Source organism: Oryctolagus cuniculus, chromosome 6 (assembly GCF_051225735.1).
Source record: "Oryctolagus cuniculus isolate XC-2025 breed Fujian yellow rabbit chromosome 6, ASM5122573v1, whole genome shotgun sequence".
NCBI lineage: Eukaryota > Metazoa > Chordata > Mammalia > Lagomorpha > Leporidae > Oryctolagus > Oryctolagus cuniculus.
The window spans coordinates 6905867-6929025 of NC_142872.1; the positions used below are offsets into that span (position 1 = coordinate 6905867).

At 50.3% G+C, this 23159-nt stretch overlaps 1 protein-coding gene across 8 annotated transcripts in view; it reads right to left on the reverse strand.

Annotated features, from left to right (window-relative positions):
• Positions 1 to 23159, reverse strand: part of PGGT1B (protein geranylgeranyltransferase type I subunit beta) — a 47392-nt gene that overhangs the window by 13166 nt on the left and 11067 nt on the right. For 7 of the 8 annotated variants that reach the window (XM_089334811.1, XM_070076016.2, XM_089334808.1 and 4 more), the window contains 4 exons: positions 18575 to 18642; positions 17563 to 17714; positions 15838 to 15970; positions 6725 to 6770 (listed from right to left, as the gene is read on the reverse strand). In XM_089334811.1, coding sequence (XP_089190937.1) covers positions 6725 to 6770; positions 15838 to 15970; positions 17563 to 17672 — 289 coding nt within the window. In that variant the 5' untranslated portion in view covers positions 17673 to 17714; positions 18575 to 18642. The remainder of the gene's footprint in view (positions 1 to 6724; positions 6771 to 15837; positions 15971 to 17562; positions 17715 to 18574; positions 18643 to 23159) is intronic. The other variant, XR_016235059.1, reaches the window with a different exon arrangement.

Sequence of the window (23159 nt, forward strand, 5' to 3'; positions counted from 1 at the left end):
GTCAGCGACTTCCCTCACCTACAATACCCCTCCAGGCTTTGCCTTCTCCACCCTCTTCCACAGTTGTATAAAACCACATTCCTGTAATGAATTCCTGATTCCCACAACATCTGAGTTCCAGCTAACACAAAGGTGCCTACTCCAGGAGGCTGGCGGAAAACTGAAAATGGACCATATATGAAGAATCAAACGCTAGGCAGCACGCAGCAGATACTTAGTAAGAAATCCTCTTCTTACCCTTAGATCAGGGATTACAAACTGGGGTCTTGTGAGGGACAGCAGTTTAACTGGCACATAAGAAACAAGAACAAGGAGTGAGCATTTAGCCCTGTGGTCAGGACATGAGCATTCAATGTGGGAGCACTCAGGGTAGACAGCAACCTCTGGCGCCTCACTCTAGCTTCCTGCCAATGCAGGCACTGGACGGCAGCAGCCACGGGTTATGGCACCATGGGAAACCTGGATTGCGCTGCTAGCTCTTGACCTGGCCCGGGCTGAGCCCCAGCTACTGTGAACAAAAACGGAACAGGAGCGTAAACACACAGAACTAGGGAATGCTGACTTCCCTGAAAATCTGCAGCCCTGGCAGGCCCACATGGCAAAAACAAGCTTGAGGGGACAGAGAACAGTGGTTTGTGAATGCGCCACGGCCTCAGTTCGAGTCCCAGCTGCTCCACTTCTGATCTAGCTCCTTGCTGATACACCTGGGAAAGCAGTGGAAGATGGTCCAAGTGCTTGGGCCCCTGTAACCACACAGGAGATAGGAGACTGAGAGGAAGCTCATGGCTTCTCTCTCTCCCTCTCTCTCCCTCTCCCTCTCTCTCCCTCCCTCCCTCTCCCCCACACCCCGTCTCTCCCCTTCTCTTTTTGTAACTATGCCTTTCACATAAATACATGTTTAATCAAACAGAAACCCGTGCCACTGGAGGTACTGCAGACACTTGGAGGGAGAAGTGTAGCTTGGAGTCAACACTACAGACCAGGTTACCAACACCGAGCAGATTGAGAGAGAATCACTTGTTACTTCACTCAAGCATCCTGCAGGTGTGAGACACTCCAGTAGATCAACAGGCAAAAACCTCTGTTCTCATGAGTTTTAAGTGAAGTGGGAAGAGGCAGATGATAAACATAAATATAAAATATACTTCACTTTAAAAATAGAAGTGATACAGAGAAAAACCCAGAGAGAAGTTAGGAAATGGAGTGTACATATGCTGTTGTTTAGGAATTCTCAATGGGGGTGTGTGTGAACTGTTGTTTTGTTTTGTTTTGTTTTGTTTTTTTGACAGGCATAGTGGACAGTAAGAGAGAGAGAGGAAGGTCTTCCTTTTCCATTGGTTCACCCCCCAATGGCCGCTGCGGCCGGCGCACTACACTGATCCGAAGCCAGGAGCCAAGTGCTTCTCCTGGTCTCCCATGGTGTGCAGGGCCCAAGCACTTGGGCCATCCTCCACTGCACTCCCGGGCCACAGCAGAGAGCTGGCCTGGAAGTGGAGCAACCAGGACAAAATCTGGCACCCCGACCAGGACTAGAACCCGGGGTGCCGGTGCCACAGGCAGAGGATTAGTCTATTGAGCTGCGGCATGGGCCTGAACTGTTTGCCATTAAAATTGTATGTATGTATGTATGTATTTATGTTACTCTACCTGAAAGAAAAAGCAACAGAAAGATCTTCCATCTGCTAGTTCATTCCCCAAATGCCAGCAACTGCCAAGGAGGGACCAGGCTAAAGACAGGGGCGGGGAACTCCAACCAGGCCTCCCATGTGGGTGGCAGCGGTCCATGCACTTGAGCCACCATCTGCTGCCTCCCAGGACGCGTCAGAAGGAAGCTGGACGGGAAGCAGAGCAGTCAGGAGTCAGACTGGCCCTCTGCTGTGGGGTGTGGACATCGGAGGCGGCAGCTCAACCCTCTGTGCTGCAACACCAGCCCCGTGTTTGCCATTTTGAACTAAAAACCAGCATTTGAACCAAGACTTGCAGGCTGTGAAGCAAATCCAGGTGCATTCTGGGAGGGAGGATTCTACACCCCAGGAACCGCAAGTACAAAGTGCTGAGAGGCAAGACAATGAACTCTGCAAAGAGAAGAGAAAAGCAGGACTGACTGCAGAAACGAGAGCAAGCAGCAGGTGCGCAAGGGGTCGGAAACAGCGGTCAGGAAGCAGGACAGGCGGATCGGGTGTTTCAACAGCAGGACACAAGGCAGGAGCAGGTGACAGCGGATTTCTACGTGAAGCAGAGACCGGAAGTTGGATCTTCAATGTGGGGATGGTGCGAGACCGTGGAGACGGGGCTCAGTGCGAGATAATGAGGCCACCGGGGAGCTGTCCGGCAGCTCTCTCCAGCAGCCGAGAGTCCGAGGTGTCCTAGCTGGAACTGCTGCTGCTTCTCCGGCTTCCCGCCTTGCCCTGGGCCCTCTCCTCCCATGGTGATGCCATCTCCCCAGCGCAGCACTGGGTTGATGCTGGTGGCACAACCTTCAATTTCTAAATCGAAGCAATGCATTCTATTTTTTACAAACTCCCCAGTTTACGGTAGTTTCTACAGCGAAGGGATCTAGACTGAAACAACTTTAAAGGAGGAAACTTCTGAAGCTGCTGAAGGCTTGCACAGACTCTGAAAGGAAACGCTGTCTGTGAGCAAGGCACACAGTGTATCTGGACCACTGCTCTACAGAGTCACAAAACAAGAAAAACGGAGAGCACACCCTGCTAGGCAGGACGGGCGCACCTGCCGGGGACAGCACGAGTGGGAAGGCAGGCCGCACCACAGTCCTCTGGCAGACTTCCCATCCGCCCGACCTGCCCACGCCAAGACAACAGCGCTCATCTGCCTAAGCACACTGTGGCACACTCGGGAGGGTGCTGCTGGCCAGAGGCAACCCCACGAGGGCTCCAGAGCCCCAGACCCTGCCTGGCTGCCCCAGTACATCAAGAACTGTGGCAAGCATCTAGTCTACCAAGCCGATTTATAAACATGTAAGCTATTTCAGCACCAAGAAAGTTGTCAGAATCAAAACGGAGTCACTTCTGTCAAACCCTAAAAGCAGTTTTTAAAATGTTAACTAAAGCTGACACAATCTCACATCTCGTAACAGGGACTATCACAAATGATGCCACACTGCAAGCTTGCACAAAGCCACTCTAAGCACAGAAAATACTTCTACGTCCAGCAACAGTCTGCTTAGCCCTGGACAGGTGTCTCCCTCTCCCTCGTAACTGGTTCCTGGTCACCTGGGCAAAGGATCCCTGCACAGAAAGAACGGATGTTATCTTCCTCTTTGCTTTTAAAGCGTCCACTTGCCTCAGTCTCTGAATACACTTAACGACGGCACGCACATTCCCACTGCAACGCTGACCCCAAACAGACCTGAAAGACTCCAGAGACTCTGGTATTCACAGGCTGCAACACGGGTCAGGCCTCTGGCCTTGCGGCTAAGATGCTGGCTGGGAGGCCCACATGCCCTGACAGAGGGCCTGGGTTTCAGTCCTAGCTCCGATCCAGATTCCAGCTTCCTGCTGTGCACCCCAGGGAGGCAGCAGGCCAGGCTTGGTGGGTGGGCTCCCTGCCACCCCGTGGGGGATCCAGACTGGGCCTCCTGGCCTGGCCCAGCCCTGACAGTTGTGGGCCTTTGACGAGTGAACCAGCCAATGGGAGACCTCTGTCTGCGGTCTCCCCTCCCCTCTACAGCATGGGGCACAATCCTCCACAGACAGTCCTGACAAGGGGCCACCTCCTCGGGCCCCAGCACTCAGAACCATGGCATATAGGGCTGGGGAACACGTTTTCCTGACAGGACCCGCCGGGGAGACCGTGTGTGGGCAGCCCCCTGTTTCCTATCCCGGAGAACACAGTCCCCACAGACAGGAACCACAGTCCCTGTCCCATGAGCCTCCTGTATGGGGAGGCATCTCCCAGCCACAGTGCGGACACCACACCCAACTGGGGGCTCCAGACCCCTGCTGAGAAATGCTCAGAGCTGCCGTGGTTCCCTGCACGCCTCCAGCTCTCTCAGTCCTGACCCTGGTGATGACCGGCAACACAGCGGCGGTTGCCAGTGCCCCTGCCCCCAGGCCCAGACAGACGCAGGCGTGGAGCAGTGTCTGATGGCTGCCAGTGCCCCTGCCCCCAGGCCCAGACAGACGCAGGCGTGGAGTACTGTCTGATGGCTGCCAGTGCCCCCGCCCCCAGGCCCAGACAGACGCAGGCGTGGAGCAGTGTCTGATGGCTGCCAGTGCCCCTGCCCCCAGGCCCAGACAGACGCAGGCGTGGAGTACTGTCTGATGGCTGCCAGTGCCCCCGCCCCCAGGCCCAGACAGACGCAGGCGTGGAGCAGTGTCTGATGGCTGCCAGTGCCCCCGCCCCCAGGCCCAGACAGACGCAGGCGTGCAGCAGTGTCTGATGGCTGCCAGTGCCCCTGCCCCCAGGCCCAGACAGACGCAGGCGTGGAGTACTGTCTGATGGCTGCCAGTGCCCCCGCCCCCAGGCCCAGACAGACGCAGGCGTGGAGCAGTGTCTGATGGCTGCCAGCGCCCCTGCCCCCAGGCCCAGACAGACGCAGGCGTGCAGCAGTGTCTGATGGCTGCCAGTGCCCCCGCCCCCAGGCCCAGACAGACGCAGGCGTGCAGCAGTGTCTGATGATGGCCGCCAGTGCCCCTGCCCCCAGGCCCAGACAGACGCAGGCGTGCAGCAGTGTCTGATGATGGCCGCCAGTGCCCCCGCCCCCAGGCCCAGACAGACGCAGGCGTGCAGCAGTGTCTGATGGCTGCCAGTGCCCCTGCCCCCAGGCCCAGACAGACGCAGGCGTGCAGCAGTGTCTGATGATGGCCGCCAGTGCCCCTGCCCCCAGGCCCAGACAGACGCAGGCGTGGAGCAGTGTCTGATGATGGTTGCCAGTGCCCCCGCCCCCAGGCCCAGACAGACGCAGGCGTGGAGCAGTGTCTGATGGCTGCCAGTGCCCCTGCCCCCAGGCCCAGACAGACGCAGGCGTGCAGCAGTGTCTGATGATGGCCGCCAGTGCCCCTGCCCCCAGGCCCAGACAGACGCAGGCGTGGAGCAGTGTCTGATGATGGCCGCCAGTGCCCCTGCCCCCAGGCCCAGACAGACGCAGGCGTGGAGCAGTGTCTGATGATGGTTGCCAGTGCCCCCGCCCCCAGGCCCAGACAGACGCAGGCGTGGAGCAGTGTCTGATGGCTGCCAGTGCCCCTGCCCCCAGGCCCAGACAGACGCAGGCGTGGAGCAGTGTCTGATGGCTGCCAGTGCCCCCGCCCCCAGGCCCAGACAGACGCAGGCGTGGAGCAGTGTCTGATGATGGCCGCCAGTGCCCCTGCCCCCAGGCCCAGACAGACGCAGGCGTGGAGCAGTGTCTGATGATGGTTGCCAGTGCCCCCGCCCCCAGGCCCAGACAGACGCAGGCGTGGAGCAGTGTCTGATGGCTGCCAGTGCCCCCGCCCCCAGGCCCAGACAGACGCAGGCGTGCAGCAGTGTCTGATGATGGCCGCCAGTGCCCCTGCCCCCAGGCCCAGACAGACGCAGGCGTGGAGCAGTGTCTGATGATGGCCGCCAGTGCCCCTGCCCCCAGGCCCAGACAGACGCAGGCGTGGAGCAGTGTCTGATGATGGTTGCCAGTGCCCCCGCCCCCAGGCCCAGACAGACGCAGGCGTGGAGCAGTGTCTGATGGCTGCCAGTGCCCCTGCCCCCAGGCCCAGACAGACGCAGGCGTGGAGCAGTGTCTGATGGCTGCCAGTGCCCCCGCCCCCAGGCCCAGACAGACGCAGGCGTGCAGCAGTGTCTGATGGCTGCCAGTGCCCCCGCCCCCAGGCCCAGACAGACGCAGGCGTGCAGGGACTGTGGCGGAGCAGTCTCTGATGGCTCCAGAGGAAAACCCAAAACAGTCCTCTGCAAACTCCTCTGTGACCTACAGTCAACGAATATCTAAATCCAAGCAATGAAGATGAGAAAGAAGGCATTTTTTAAACACATTTTTAGTCTTACAAACCACTTTCCCTCACATCTCTCCCAATTCTACTGGGCCGGTAAGGAAACCCTTGCAGCCCGAGGGAAGGGCCAAGTCACACGGGCAGTGTCAGGACGGAGCCTGTCCCTCACCTGGCCTCTCCTCCGTCTCCAGGGCCTGGCTCACTCTACAGAAGAGAATGGAAACTCAGTTACTTCTGGAGAGAAATTTCACTCCCAATGAGCTCGGCCATGAACGTGTGGGTGTGGGGACGATCAGCTCACAGTTCCGGTCCTGCCACAAGGGAGGCCACGGGGAAAGGAGACACCGTGCTAGCGTGTGCACTGAAGGCATTTCAGGACGACGACTACGGGGAGGTAATACAAACCCTCATCTCCTCAGGAATTCATGGATTCCAGTTCAATATTCAACATCTCTTTAGTCCTTCAGTGTTCTGTCATGGAAGAAAAGCCGTGATTTCCTAACAACAGATTAAGAAATAATCCCAAGATCCATTCATGCAGCCACCACTGCAATAATTACTAGAGAATACGGCATGAACAGCTGGCCTGAGTAATTCCTGAATGGTTACAAAACGAAGACACTTTAACCAGCCCAGCAGAGTCAGAGAGAAACAGGAAAATGACGAAGAAGCTCACGGGGCTGTACCAACTGCTGAGAATGACTTCTGTGGCCGCCATGTGGAAGACACTAGGATGATGAATGGGACAGAAGACACTGCATGTTCACGTATTTAAGATGTCTTACCATGAGATTCAAGTCCAGCTCCCTGTGCCAGCCCATTGTCATAGGACTGCAAAAGAAAAACATCGTTCAGTTTAATAGGGAAAGAATTACAATAAACGAATAAATAAGTTGCCATTGTGCTAATTCTTTTGTCTTTTCTAATGTCATTTCTCCTGTATATCTCCAAAAATATGCACCTGTACCTACAGAGATGTAGAACCAGGCATTTGCAACACCTGATTTGTCTCCTTAACCAAACCAAGTCACTGATGGATACACTTGGCACACCCTGAGAACAGATTGGTCAAAGATGGTACCTATTTCATTTCTATCTAATACTACCTCTGGCCTTTCTCTTCTACCCTTGGAAGTATTTAGGAGTTGAGGAAAATGTAAGGATTTTATACCCATAAAACATTGTAAATGTGAGCCAGATCTATGCTGAGGGAGCTTTAGGTCACTCAGGATAATGGTGCCTGCCTAAAGCACAATCTGCCCACACATTTTCCCAACTCAAAACAGAAAAAGAACCAAAAAACGCATAAAATGCAAACCTTAGCAAAGCCGGAAGGCATATCTGAGTTTGAGATTACCGACTTGTAGAAAAGGAGACACGGAGGCCCACCAAGCCATCCCTTATCACCCTGGGCGAGCCACCATGACAGGTCAAAGGTCATGAGGAAGAGGGGAGCAGGGTGAATGGTGGGTCTGAGACTGATCTGAAGTCACTGCCTAACACAAGAAGTTCACCCAAGCACTGAAGTGCGGGCGTGCTCACTCTGCACAGCGGCAGTGCGCACAAACATCACATGATTCAGCTAAGTACAGAACACGCTTCCAACTTCAGCACCCACGGTACTGCAGAGTGACTGCATCAGGTATGACGTCTGCTGCTAGCCCTCCAGTCCACACGAATCATCACATAAACAACAGGCGTGACAAGGAGTGAGTCACGGGAACGCAGATCACCTCACCGCTCACCAAGTCCACTAGCAGCTGTCACTGACGTACTCCTCACTCACACAGCGCAGGCGCAGCTGTGCAGACTGTCTCTCTCAGTGGGGAGCCCGCATGACACTGTCACGGAGAACTCAAAAGGGCGGCCACCAAAGACGAAGATGCACTGACACTGGAAGCAGAACTGAAACCAAACCGAGTGCAAGCTCCGGAAAAATGCACTACAGCAGGAACGCCGCCACGCTGCTGCCTGACACGCTCCACACACAGTCCACGGAACGCAGCGAAGGCCGCGTGGCTGCAGGAGCGAGCGCGGGGCGCAGCGAGGAGGGGAGGTGTTCCAGGGAGCAGCCGCTGGCAAGCAGCTCCGCAGGTAAGGAATTCTCAGGTACCGCACCGCACAAAGGGTAAGTGTGGAAAATGAGCCACGCACGCCCTGTCCAAAGTTCCGTCCTGGGCAGGTGGCAAGCACTGGCCACCTGGGAGAGATGTTAATGCTCCGAATTTCTACTGCCTCACACTGTACTACACAAACAATGATTTTACTATTTTCAGAGACTCTCTAGACTTCTAACACCGACATAAAAGAGATGGCAAAAAAGTTAAAGGTCACAGAACAATCAAACTTTTCTCCAGTAATAATTAAAATCACTCTATATAATTTCGGCTTACATCATCACCCATTCCTGCCTGCTTGCGCCAACACTGGTGACATGCTCATCACCCATCCCTGCCTGTACTGACACAGGAGACACGGTCATCACCCATCCCTGCCTGCTTGCACCAACACAGGTGACACGCTCATCACCCACCCCTGCCTGTACTGACACAGATGACACACTCATCACCCATCCCTGTCTGTGCTGACACTGGTGACACGCTCATCACCCATCCCTGCCTGTACTGACACAGGTGACACGCTTATCACCCATCCCTGCCTGTGCTGACACAGGTGACATGGTCATCACTCCTCCCTGCCTGTACTGACACAGGTGACACGCTCATCACTCCTCCCTGCCTGTACTGACACAGGTGACACGCTCATCACCCATCCCTGCCTGTACTGACACAGGTGACACGGTCATCACCCATCCCTGCCTGTGCTGACACAGGTGACATGGTTATCACTCCTCCACACCTGCCTGTGCTGACACAGGTGACATGGTCATCACTCCTCCACACCTGCCTGTGCTGACACAGGTGACATGGTCATCACTCCTCCCTGCCTGTACTGACACAGGTGACATGCTCATCACCCATCCCTGCCTGTACTGACACAGGTGACACGCTCATCACCCATCCCTGCCTGTGCTGACACAGGTGACATGCTCATCACCCATCCCTGCTTGCCTGTGCTGACACAGGTGACATGGTCATCACTCCTCCCTGCCTGTGCTGACACAGGTGACATGCTCATCACCCATCCCTGCCTGTACTGACACAGGTGACACGGTCATCACCCATCCCTGCCTGTACTCACACTGGTGACACACTCATCACCCATCCCTGCCTGTGCTGACACAGGTGACATGGTCATCACTCCTCCCTGCCTGTACTGACACAGGTGACACGGTCATCACCCATCCCTGCCTGTGCTGACACAGGTGACATGGTCATCACTCCTCCCTGCCTGTACTGACACAGGTGACACGCTCATCACTCCTCCCTGCCTGTACTGACACAGGTGACACGCTCATCACCCATCCCTGCCTGTACTGACACAGGTGACACGGTCATCACCCATCCCTGCCTGTGCTGACACAGGTGACATGGTCATCACCCATCCCTGTCTGTGCTGACACAGGTGACACGGTCATCACTCATCCCCACTTGCCTGTGCTGACACAGGTGACATGGTCATCACCCATCCCTGCCTGTGCTGACACAGGTGACAGGGTCATCACCCATCCCTGCCTGTACTGACACAGGTGACATGGTCATCACCCATCCCTGCCTGCCTGTACTGACACAGGTGAAATGCTCATCACCCATCCCTGCCTGCCTGTACTGACACAGGTGACACGGTCATCACCCATCCCTGCCTGCACTGACACAGGTGACACGCTCATCACCATCCCTGCCTGCCTGTACTGACACAGGTGACACAGTCATCACTCCTCCCCGCTTGCCTGTACTGACACAGGTGACACGGTCATCACCCATGACTGCCTGTGCTGACACAGGTGACATGCTCATCACCATCGCTGCCTGCCTGTGCTGACACAGGTGACACGCTCATCACCCATCCCTGCCTGCCTGTACTGACACAGGTGACACAGTCATCACTCCTCCCCGCTTGCCTGTACTGACACAGGTGACACGGTCATCACCCATCCCTGCCTGCCTGTACTGACACAGGTGACACAGTCATCACTCCTCCCCGCTTGCCTGTACTGACACAGGTGACACGGTCATCACCCATCCCTGCCTGTACTGACACAGGTGACATGGTCATCACCATCCCTGCCTGCCTGTGCTGACACAGGTGACACGGTCATCACCCATCCCTGCCTGCCTGCACTGACACAGGTGACACACTCATCACCCATCCCTGCCTGTACTGACACAGGTGACATGGTCATCACCATCCCTGCCTGTACTGACACAGGTGACACGGTCATCACCCATCCCTGCCTGTGCTGACACAGGTGACATGGTCATCACTCCTCCACACCTGCCTGTGCTGACACAGGTGACATGGTCATCACCATCCCTGCCTGCCTGTACTGACACAGGTGACACGGTCATCACCCATCCCTGCCTGTACTGACACAGGTGACACGGTCATCACCCATCCCTGCCTGTACTGACACAGGTGACACGGTCATCACCCATCCCTGTCTGTGCTGACACAGGTGACACGGTCATCACCCATCCCTGCCTGCCTGCACTGACATAGGTGACACACTCATCACCCATCCCTGCCTATACTGACACAGGTGACATGGTCATCACCATCCCTGCCTGCCTGTACTGACACAGGTGACATGCTCATCACCCATCCCTGCCTGTACTGACACAGGTGACACGGTCATCACCCATCCCTGCCTGTACTGACACAGGTGACATACTCATCACCCATCCCTGCCTGCACTGACACAGGTGACACGCTCATCACCCATCCCTGCCTGCCTGTACTGACACAGGTGACACGGTCATCACCCATCCCTGCCTGTACTGACACAGGTGACATGCTCATCACCCACCCCTGCCTGTGCTGACACAGGTGACACAGTCATCACCCATCCCTGCCTGTACTGACACAGGTGACACGGTCATCACCCATCCCTGCCTGTGCTGACACAGGTGACACACTCATCACCCATTCCTGCCTGCCTACACCTACACAGACAATACAGTTACCACTCATCCCTACCCTGCTGGCGCTGTTTTGTTGGCTTGGCCTGACACAGGCTGGTAAAACAAGAAAGGGACTTGAGAGTTAGGAGAAAGCAGCAATACTCTAAGGGTCTAACTTCTGGTGAAGAAAGACTAAAAGGAAGGGAAAGAGTCCCTTTAAGGATCACATGGAAAAAGAAAACACACAAGAGCAAAATTTATAGGTCTGCAAAACAAACAAGAACTCCTCTTCTAGTAGAAAATCATAACATTACCCTTGCCCCTACGGTGAAAATAGCCGCCCACTAAAAAAATAAATAAACAAACATGTTTTGTTGTAATGCAAAGAGAGCAGCATCTATAGGAATTCTCATCAGAAAAAAAAATCCATGAACTTCTTACAAAAATAGACACATCTACCTGCCAAGTAAGCCTGAGATGAAAACACTGAGTGTATGAATATCCGCCCCACTCCCAGAAGCAGCCTTCGCAGAACAACACTACAAGAAAGCGTTCCCCACCCAACTGCACAGCCAGACAGGCTTCTGGGATGAGAAAAGAAATCAAAATTAAACACAGAAATGGATGAACAATGGAAAGAAAATGAGAGGTAAATGATTTCAGGAAAGGAACAAGAAAAAGGTAAAACAAGCAATGGAACAAAGACTAGATTACAGGATACCCAAGGAATGCCGGTTATAAATGCAAACAGGCTAAGACAGGGCCACGGAAGAAGCAGCCAAGAGTACAAAAATGAGACAAAGAGGCAAAAAAGGTTGAGAGAAAGTAGCTGAAATAAAACACAAGCAAAGTAGCTGCAACACTCAAAAGCAGAACACCTAAAAACTCCAAAGCGAATGAATAGGGCAGCAAATAAATGCGTGCAGGCTAACTCTGGCCTGTGGGAAAGTTTTGTTTGGCTTTTTTTTTTTTTTTTTTTTTGACAGGCAGAGTGGACAGTGAGAGAGAGAGACAGAGAGAAAGGTCTTCCTTTTTGCCGTTGGTTCACCCTCCAATGGCCACCGCGGCCGGTGCGCTGCGGCCGGCGCACCGCGCTGATCCAATGGCCAGGTACTTATCCTGGTCTCCCATGGGGTGCAGGGGCCAAGTACCTGGGCCATCCTCCACTGCACTCCCTGGCCACAGCAGAGAGCTGGCCTGGAAGAGGGGCAACTGGGACGGAATCTGGTGCCCCAACTGGGACTAGAACCCGGTGTGCCGGCGCTGCAAGGTGAAGGATTAGCCTAGTGAGCCGCTGCGCTGGCGTGTATAGCTTTTAACACTATGGTCAGTCTCAATCAGAGCAAAACACAAAGCAGAACTACACCAAGACACCATTTTTCAGCCAGCAGAAGCACAGGTGAAAATAAAAAACACGTAACACATCTCACTGCTGAGGCTGTATGGAAACAGGCACTAGGCACTCCTAACACTGACGGGAATACAAATCAGCCCATCCTTTGTAAGAGGACATGACACATGCACTTCCCTACAGATCAAGCAATTCCACCACCAGGAATTTATCATGAATCAGAGCTCTAACAATACATAAATACACACGGAGATTACTAATTACAGTAAGGAATGCAACTGGAAAATACATACTTCAGACACACAGGAGCTGAACAAACTGCAGCACTTCCACGTGGGGGAGGAATACACCAGTGTGAGAGAAAGAATGCAGAAAATACCTACAACCGTTAATAAGGAGTCATTTCCAAGGCATACTGCTAAGTGAAAAAGGCAAAGCACAGAAAGTATCTAAGCTGTAGTACTATCTTCTCAGTAACAAAGAGGAAGAAATGAAAAATACACACATCTACTCATCAAAAACAAATATAGGAAAGATAAGCAAAAACTGAATGGGAATGGTTACACATGAACGGGCTCAGAGGGAGCCGCACTTCTGTGACTGTGTCTTCTCAAGGTTCTGACCGTTCAAAACCAAGCCAACGTTTCATGATCAATGCAATCAGCAGAGTCGGACAGCGGGTGGCCTAAGGAGGGAGTACTCTAAACAGGAACAAACCTATCCTTCAACAACACCAAAAGGGAAAACAACGTAAGTAACACAAGTATTTCTCAAATGTAGTAACTACGTGCCCTCAGACTTAAAACAAAAGAACCAATGTATTCTGGGTAGTTTGTCCCTGTCAGAAGGTGGACTCACTGTGGTGCTGGGCTGAAACTGGAGGTGCAGGCACGGATGCAGTTTTTAACATACAGCCAGATAAATGTATGGAAATACAACGGCATTTCCAAAGGTTCATGGGCAAATGGAGTAAAAACCCAACTTTATTTTGGTGCAAAAAAAAAAAAAAATACTGAAATCCACGCACAGTTTTTCCAGAATAGGCATTCTCCACGCACTTTCTGACGGCCCCCGGTAAGGTGGAAAAACGAAAGGAGACTTCAGGGAACCACAGTCTGCCTAAGGGACCTCAACTGGCCAAAGGCGGGACAACCTGAGCACCAACAGCAACGATGGCAGGACTGAGCGGAACTCACCAGACAGGAGCCTGGGGCCACCCTCTGACGAGGAAGCCTCTACACGGAGGCAGAGAGAACGCTCTCCTCCAGCCAGTGTCACTGTGACTCAGGAAGGCCGCCGGACCTGGACCACCAGCACACCGACAACACCGGGACAGATGGACCTCGTGTCCAGGCTTCTTACATGAGACTGCACACCGACAAAGGGAAAAGTGCTGACGAGACACAGAAAACTCAGGCACACACCAGCTTCACCAGACAACCAAAAATGAGGCAAACCCGCTCGCCACACCCCGAGAGGCGACACGCTGACAGGACTCCTGCTGCGCCGCTCACGGCACAAGTGCGTCGTCACCTCCCTCCTGTCTAACGTAAGCCTGATGTTGCAGGCTTCTCCTTCCCTGCGCAGAGGCTCTTAAAGCAGGCTACTGCTCAGTCCACTAAATCTGATGCGGCTACGCAGTTGAAGACAATCCCATCCCTCTAGAGCTGTGCAATCATTTTGAAATACTGACTTCAGTAAAAGTAGAACTGGACCAAAAGTCTAACCTGTAAGATAAAAAACTTCACATTTAGGAAATGATAAACCTGGAAAGCAGTATTTCTATTTCTCTAGTTTCATTTGAGAGGCAAAACAGAGGAGCAAATGAAAATTTTGATTGCAACTAAGCTTTCCTTACTACCGTCAATTAAAGATCAAACTACACTACAATTTCCATTTTACATTCTCCCTAAATTAAACCTTGTACGGGGCCGGCACTGTGGTGTAGTAGGCTAAGCCTCTGCCTGCGGCACCAGCCTCCCATATGGGTACTGGTCGGTATCCCTGCTGCTCCTCTTTCAATCCAACTCCCTGCTAATGGCCTGGGAAAGCAGTAGAAGATGACCCAAGTGCTTGGGTCCCTGCATCCATGTGGGAGACCTGGAAGCAGCTCTTGGCTCCTGGCTTCGGACGAATCTAGCTTTGGCCGTTGCAGCCATTTGGGGAGTGAACCAGTGGATGGAAGACCTCTCTCTCTGTCTCTACCTCTGTCTGTAACTCTGCCTCTCAAGTAAATAAACAAAACTTTAAAAAAAAAAAAAAAAACTAAAACTTGCGGTCCAGTGCTTGGCCTAGTAGTTGAGATATCGCATCCTCTATCGGAGTGCCTGGGACTGAGCTCCAGCTCTGTTTCTGACCCCAACCGCCTCCCATGTGCACCCTGGGAGGTGGCAGGTGCCGGTTACAGTAGCTGGGCCCCTGCCACCCACACAGGAGACCTGGGATGAGCGCCCAGTTCCTTGAGAGCAGCTGAGACTGGAACTGGCGCCCATGTGGGATGCACTGCAGGTGGCAGTTTAAGCCACTGCACCACAGCACCAGCCCTACCTCTGGGTCTTACTGATAAAAATGACTTAAGAAACTCATCCTCAATGTAAGAATATTCTTGTGGCCCTGTGGGTTAAGGCCCTACGTGTGATGCTAGCATTCCACATTGGGTGCCGGCTCAAATCCCAGTTGCTCCAATTCTGATCCAGCTTCCTGCCACTGTGCCTACGAAAGCAGCAGAAGATGGGTCAAGTAGCTGGGCCCCTGCCGGCCATTTGGGAGACTCCCATGGAATTTCAGGCTCCTGCCTGCAGCCTGGCCCAGCTCTGACCACTGCAGTCATTTGGGGAGTGATGGGGATGGAACATCTCTATCTCACCCCCGACCTCTGTAATCTTATCTTTCAAATAAATAAAATCAAAACAAAGATTCTCATAAAGTATATCATAATCTTCCAGTTTGCTGGAACTAACTCCTGCTAGGTTGTGCTGTCAGCATTTGCTTTTTATTTTACTTCCTGGGAGTAGGCATTTAGCCTACCGGTTAAGACACTCGTTGCACACCGGAATTACCGGGTTTGATTCCTAGCCCTGGCTCTGGACTCCAGCCTTCTGCCCGTGCTGACACTGGGAGCTGTGGTGATGGCTCAAGTAACTGGGTTCTTGTCACCCACATGGGAGACTGGACTGGGTCCGGGCACCTGGCTCCAGCTCCAGCTGGACTCGGTTAGTAGATGGGAACTGTCTGTCTCTCGAATGTTTTAACAAGTATTTTATGTCTTCTTCTTCTAAGGCTGACCAAACCCTTCTGTAAAAGACATGGCTTCTTAACATAAAAATCAGGTATTTACATTTTAATGGCCAAGGAATCAATGTGTCCTTTAATATTTTTCTATGAGGTGCTCACACAGTGTAACCAAAAGGCAATCTTATTACCCTTACTTCAGGATCTCTTGTGGAAGAGATGAGGCGCTATTATACGACAGTCCACACACACTGGCAATACAAAGCTAAACGGGTCATTTATGCACGTCACTCACCATGCTTCTTCTAATGTAGCTGATGGCCTTTTTCACATCCATGCCTGACCAGTTGTTGAGCATATAGCACACACAGGAAGCACAGTAGACGAACCGCATGTCATTCTCACTGCCTTCAGGTACTGCACAAAAGCTGGAACAGTTAACCATAACATGATTGTCTACTAACACCAGACGATACGTTCTTTGCAGGAGAGTTAGAAAAACCTACGCTGTCTTTACTCGCAGAAAAATCTATCACCGATGTAACTTTATCCTGCCTGTACTATGTAACAGAACTATGATCTCGAATACTATAAAACTACCTCTAGGTCACTGCACTTGCTCCCAAGTCCCCACCAGTCTCTCACACTGCCTGTCATTCGGTTCCAGAAGCTGACCTGCTGCAGCCAGGGACAGTGGTGGCACACTGCCGCGTGCATTTACGGCAGCCACTGTGCAGTAAGAAATTCCCAAGCCCATTTCACTATATGAAATTTTATCCAAACATACATTCAAATAATCAACTGATCTTTTAATGTCACATACTGAATTGGTTTTGGAGAGAAAATAGCTCGTGTTTCATATTTACGTCTTTATAAACAAGTGTAAGGCAGCAGTAATCAAAGACTAAGAATGAAATACTGAGCTATCAGTCCCATGTTCCAAGTGAGTGAAGTATCTAATCTTACAGTATTATAAGTAACATCAATTTACTCTTATGTCTACACTAATCTGTCCCTCATCAAGAGCAATGAATGTTTAACAGCCCTGATACTACACAACATGCAAGGATCTAACAACACAGCCGATTTTTTTCTCCTTAGATGTCATCATTACTGCTTCATTACTTCACAGCTTAAAAAACTTTATCTTAAAACTCTATGAAGATTCTTCTCTAGACACACCACTCAAACCACCGAATGTTAATGAACATATTAACTCTTGTTCCTATCCTTTAAAACTGTCACAGAAACTACCTTCACTAGAATTTAATATTCAGTGTTCATCCCTTTCTCCTCCAGCCAGGTTTTTTCTTTTTTTTTTTTTTTTTGGCTCGTAGTAAGTACAAATTCATGGGGCAGAGTGTATGGGGTGATGTTTTCACGCAGGAGTGCACTGTAATGATGAAATCAGGACATTTAGCTTATCCGTCTACCATGTTAAAGCATTTATCACCCCAGACACTTTCTTCCAGCGGTTCTGAAATACACAATGCGGTGCTGTTAGCTACCATCGTCCTTCTGGGTAGCAGTAATGGAGACATGCACTATAGCACTATATGAAGCAGTGCTGTCAGCTTCTGTGTAGCAGACATACTCCTACCTGGCTAAGACTCTGCACCTGCTAAGAGCTGCTCCCAACCCCCTCCCCAACCCAGCCTCTGATAACCACCACTCTCTTCTCTACTTTCATGATTCCCCATGTGGGTGAGAACATGCAGACGTGCCTTCTGTGCCTGGCTCATTTCACTTATTCTCATGTCCCACAGGTTCATGTATGTTGCCATGACAGGTTTTTGTCCTTTCATATTGCTGAACAGTATTTCATTATATATATAAAAGCCCATTTTCTTTATGTACCCATCACTGATGGACCAATCAGTATGTTTTAAGGAAGACATGTTCAGACTAACTATATGCTTACTTCAAAATACTGCAATAGAGCCCAATCCTGATACTACTAAACCGTTTATCTATGTCTCAGTTTTTCAAAAATGAAAAGGGAACAGAGAGTGGCCCATACCTCCCGTCTTCCAGCTGAAGGGCTCTCAGGCCTGCTAAGCAAGCTTCTTTATTTACTCGGCTTAAGTCGTCTCCAAGAATGACGAGGCAGGAGAGGCCAGTGTAGGTCATGGCTATGTGGCCACTATCATAAGGATGAGCTGTTCCAGGATTCTAAATTCAAAATTAATATGTTAATTAACAAACTGAAATTAAAACTTATCTCATTTACTAATCTCACATGAGGTTTTAGTAACCAGCAAACTTAAATGCCGCTCACTCCGATCCGTACAGACAGCTCACTGAAACAAAGAAAACCTCCATTTGACATGAGATGGGCCTTCCACATCCGTAAGTTCCACATTTACAGACTCAACAACTGCAAACTGAAAACAAGCAGGAAAAAGCTCAGTATCTCTTTCTTTAAAAAAAAAAAAAAGATTTATGCATTTATTTGAAAGAGTGGCAGGGTGTGGGGGTGAGGGAGGGAGAGAAATCTTCCATCCGCTGGATCACTCCGCAAAGGGCTCCAACAGCCCGGGGCCGGGGCCCTCCTTCCTCGTCCCCCACGGGGTGGCAAGTCCCCGCCGCTGGGCCACCTTCTGCTGCCTTCCCGGTGCATCAGCAGGAGCGGAACTGGAAGCAGAGAACTGGGACTCGGCCAGCACCACGCTATGCAGTGCTGGTGTCACAGGCTACCGCTTAACCCCCTGCACCACGATGCCAGCCCCAAACCCCTGCATCTGACTGGACACGCGCAGACCATTTCCCCCTTGTCATTATTCCCTAAGTAATGCATCTAAGCATTACTAAGCATTATTCCCTAACTAACGTGATGCCCTACATAGTAAAACTGCATAGCACTGACACTTGAAGAATATGGAAAGTAATCTAGAGATGATTTAAAGTATGTGCAAAGACGTGCGCAGGTTATATCTAAGTATGATGCCATTTGTATAAAGGACTGGAGCCAATTCTCCTCACTTCTATCGCCCCGTAACCCTTCTCCTCCCTTCGACCCCAGAAGAACTAACCTTTGATGGATTGAACGGAATCCCCAGGTATGAAGAGCCTCGGAAACCACAGCGATTTAAATTTGATCCTAAAAAATAAAAATGTGTGCTTATTTAAAGTACACCTTATTTTTGTATGCAATCTGCACTGGATCTGAGCCAAAAGGCTGAGAAGTGATTTACGCAGTCCAAACCAGTCTAGCTACATGATCTTCACGAACCGGAGTCTTTCAGGACCAAACCTTTGTCACCGTCTACATTTTCAGACTAGCTAATGTTGAATGCTCATGACATGCCAGTCTGTGCTACGTGCTTTAAGAGAATCTCCTTAATGATTTCCTACCATGAGCCTTCCCAGCTCACCTCACTGCAAACAAAATGCACCCATACTTCTCCCATCCCACCTTTTTCACGTGATCAACATATTCAGTCCCCTTTCTAGAGAGCACAAAACAGAAGCCCACAGGCTGAGAAGTCCAAGGTAACAGTTCACACTCGGGTCTAAAACCCTCACTCCCTGTCCAGGGACTTTCTATTCTCCTTCAATGCCTCTTCACACGTGAGGGAAGTAAAGGTTATACACTCTTCTACGGTCATGGAGAACAGGTACTTTGTATTTCAACATTCCAGCCAATAATGCATTTGGCTTTGAAGTATAGAGACCATTTTAACATAGTACTTACTCAGTATTTGTTCATAGTATATTTTGTTTGTTTGTTTGTTTGTTTTTGACAGGCAGAGTGGACAGAGAGAGAGACAGAGAGAGAGAGAGAAAGGTCTTCCTTTGCCGTTGGTTCACCCTCCAATGGCCGCCGCGGCCGGCGCGCTGCGGCCGGCGCACCGCGCTGATCTGATGGCAGGAGCCAGGAGCCAGGTGCTTCTCCTGGTTTCCCATGGGGTGCAGGGCCCAAGCACCTGGGCCATCCTCCACTGCACTCCCTGGCCACAGCAGAGAGCTGGCCTGGAAGAGGGGCAACCGGGACAGAATCCGGCGCCCCGACCGGGACTAGAACCCGGTGTGCCGGCGCCGCTAGGCGGAGGATTAGCCTAGTGAGCCGCGGCGCCAGCCCTGTTCATAGTATATTTATTCACATTTTTCTACCTACATTTTTCATTTTTCAAGATATCAGTAGAACATACTAGAACAATCACATCCACATGGCAAAAGTTTTGATGGTTATCAGAAAACCAGCATGACAGATGCAGAACACAGTACTGGCAGAATGTAAATGCACTGCTAAGAAAAGTTCCAACTGGTTTACAAATAGGCTGACATAAGGAACTTCTTTTACAGCTCTTATGGCTGACACATGAGAAGTTCACAGTAACTGCTCACCAGGTACTGCACTTTGCTTTTTAATCACCTAAAATACAATAATAGCTGATGCATTAATTCCTTCAACAAATTAGGAACTACTAAATTTAAAACTCTCCATCAATCACATCACTTTTTCCTTATTAGTGAAAATGTATCTTAAAAAGATACTAATGGTAATACTAATTTTTTTAAAGATTTATTTATTTATTTGGAAGGCAGAGTTACAGAGAGGCAGAGGCAGAGAGAGAAAGAAATAGAGAGAGAGAGAGAGAGAGAGAGACAGAGACAGAGAGGTCTTCCATCCGCTGGTTCACTCCCCAAATGCCTGGAGCTGATCCGATCCGGGGCCAAGACTTGGGAGCTTCTTCCGGGTCTCCTATGCAGGTGCAGGGGCCCAAGAACTTGGGCCATCCCCTACTGCTGTCCCAGGCCATAGCAGAGAGCTGGATTGGACGTGGATCAGCCAGATCTCAAACCAGAGCCCATATGGGATGCTGGCACTGCAGATGGCGGCTTTACCCGCTATGCCACAGCGCCAGCCCATGGTAAAACTAATTTTAGTGTATATGGTTCTCTTATCCTCTCTAAAGACTGTTAAATCGCTAAGTTATTTAAGACTTACCAATACATAAAGAATCATCAAAAGACTGAGGCCTTATGACCCAGTAGGTGTATCTGGGAACCAATTCCCACAACTTCAAATATGAGAGCCATCATGTGTACAGAAATGCTCACTAGTGTGACAGTGGTGAACACGGGGAGGCAACATAAACATACAACAGGCTGCACGTATCACGTTACCCACTGAAAGGAACATTACACTGCTATTAATTAATTAGTGTAACTGTGCTAACATGGAGAAATATGATAGGGTCAAGTGAATTAGCAGTATACAAAAACACACGAGCACTGTGGTTTATAATTAAGAATATCGTGCATACTGAAAAGGCCTGGAAAGGAATAAAAACAGTATTAATTATGTGGGATGACAGGAGTAGGAGACCCTGACTGAGCTCCTGGCTCCGCCCTGGCCCAGCTCCAGCCGTCGTAGGCACTTGGGGATGAAGGAGCAGCTGTGAGCTCCGTCTGGCTGTCCCTCGGAGCCTCTCAAATTAACAACTAAACAGCAACATTTTCAACACTTAATTAATTCACTAGGCTCTCTCTGGTTCCTATCACAATTTGTCAATGATCATGCTTTCCTTTATAATAAGCTTACCTTTTTGTGATAATAATTAAAGTATAAACATGCAGTTCCTTCGAAATTTCTGACTAGATGGGTACTTCCCGTGAAGTTCATATGGCTCCATGTGTGACTAAACAGCGCCATCTAGGGGCTGCTGTCGTGGCATGGCAAGCTAAGCCACTTTGACGCTGGCACTGAGTCCCGGCTGCCGGGCTTCTATTCCAGCTCCATGCTGGTGTGCGGGGAAGGCGGCAGAAAGCGGCCCAAGTCCTCAGGTCCCTGCTACCCACAGGGGAAAGCCGCGTGAAGTTCTGGGCACTGGCCTACACCAGCCCTGGAAGTTGCAGCCATCTGCGAAGTGAACCAGCGGATAGGAGATCTTTCTCTCTTTCTGTGTGTTTATCTCTCTGCTCACTCTGCCTGTCAAATAAATATACATATAAATAAATACATCTTTTTTAAAAAATAGCACTATCTGGTGCTCCTGCTCAGTAGAGCAAAGCAAATTGAAAGCTCCCTGTGATGTCACTCGACTTGTGACAATCCATTGTACAGTTCCTATCCCAGTCCTGCATAAAAACAACTGATGGCAGAGACTGGTCAACATATACATATTAAAAAAAAAAAAAAGCAAAACAATCCACATTTGACAAAGAATCAAGAGGCACTGATTTGGGGAACGCACCCTCCACTTTAGTAGTGCCATGAAGTCAAACCAGTTCACGCTGTCATGGAGAGAACGTAGATAACAACATACTCAAATCCAGGTTACCTCAGAAAATTGAAAGCTGGTACACTAGAGAAGCAGCAGACATGGGACCACGTGCACGACGTAGTGTGCCCGTGTTTACGTCTAAGCATGTTGAGAGAGATTACTAGAAACTATACTGTTCAGCACCAACTGTAAGGAAAAGAAACTCCTTCACTGACTTGTCTGCACAAAGAAGATCGCCGCTGACTTTTAAAACAGTGAAGTTCCAGAGACACAGAGAGGCCGAAGAGGAGAGAGAAAGGGAGATCCTCATCTTCAGTTCATGCCCCAAATGGCCGCACGGGCCAGGGCTGGGCCAGGCTGAAGCCAGGATCCAGGAATCCATCCAGACCTCCCGTATGGGTGGCAGGGGCCCAAGTTACCTGGACCACCTTCTGAGGTTTCTCTACAAGCATCAGGAGGGAGCTGGTTTGAGTGGAGCACCCGGAGGTGAGCCAGCGCCCACCTGGGGTGGCTCCCTCAGCCAACTCCTGTTTGAAGAGTAGATTATATTGTGAAACTTTTGAGTTCTACTGTTACGTTCCTAAGTATATGTCTAGTATAAGATAATACATTTAAATATTCTTTAAAAACAAAGGAAATGGTTATAAGCTTCTAGAATATTGAAGTTTAATGAGACATAAAAAGATTTTGCTTTTCATTAGTAGCATACTTCCTCTTTCAAGAAAGAACTTAAATTGCTTTTCATAGGAAAAAAGTTGGCTCTTTCAAGAGAAAGATAAAATAGAAGTTACACCAAAAATTCTATTTGGCGCTCCTAAGAAGGGACAATCCTTAGGATAAACATCTCTAGACTTGTGATGCTAATGCTGCTTAAATGCAATCCAAAAGGTGACTGACACAGTCTTAACTTTCTAATGCCCATCTGAAATGATTTCTGCACTGAGCAAACAAAGCCCAAGCTAGGAATGTGGCAATGTCTTACACACAGAAATAGACATTTATACTTATGAACATGGAAGTAATTCTTCATAAGCCTTAAAAAGGAATCAGGCTTCCTAGTAAGAGGGCATACCTTTCACAATTTCTTAAAGATGACAAGACCCACCCAGACAATGTAAATCAAAACTTTTATAGCAAAAAAACGTTCTTTTCAATATCCATTTTCTACATTTCAGAGATTAGGTTTTTTTGTTTGCTTGTTTGTTTGTTTTTTTTTGTTTTGTTTTTTTTTTTTTTTGACAGGCAGAGTGGACAGAGAGAGAGACAGAGAGAGAGAAAGAAAGGTCTTCCTTTGCCGTTGGTTCACCCTCCAATGGCCGCCGCGGCCGGCGCGCTGCGGCTGGAGCACCACGCTGATCTGATGGCAGGAGCCAGGAGCCAGGTGCTT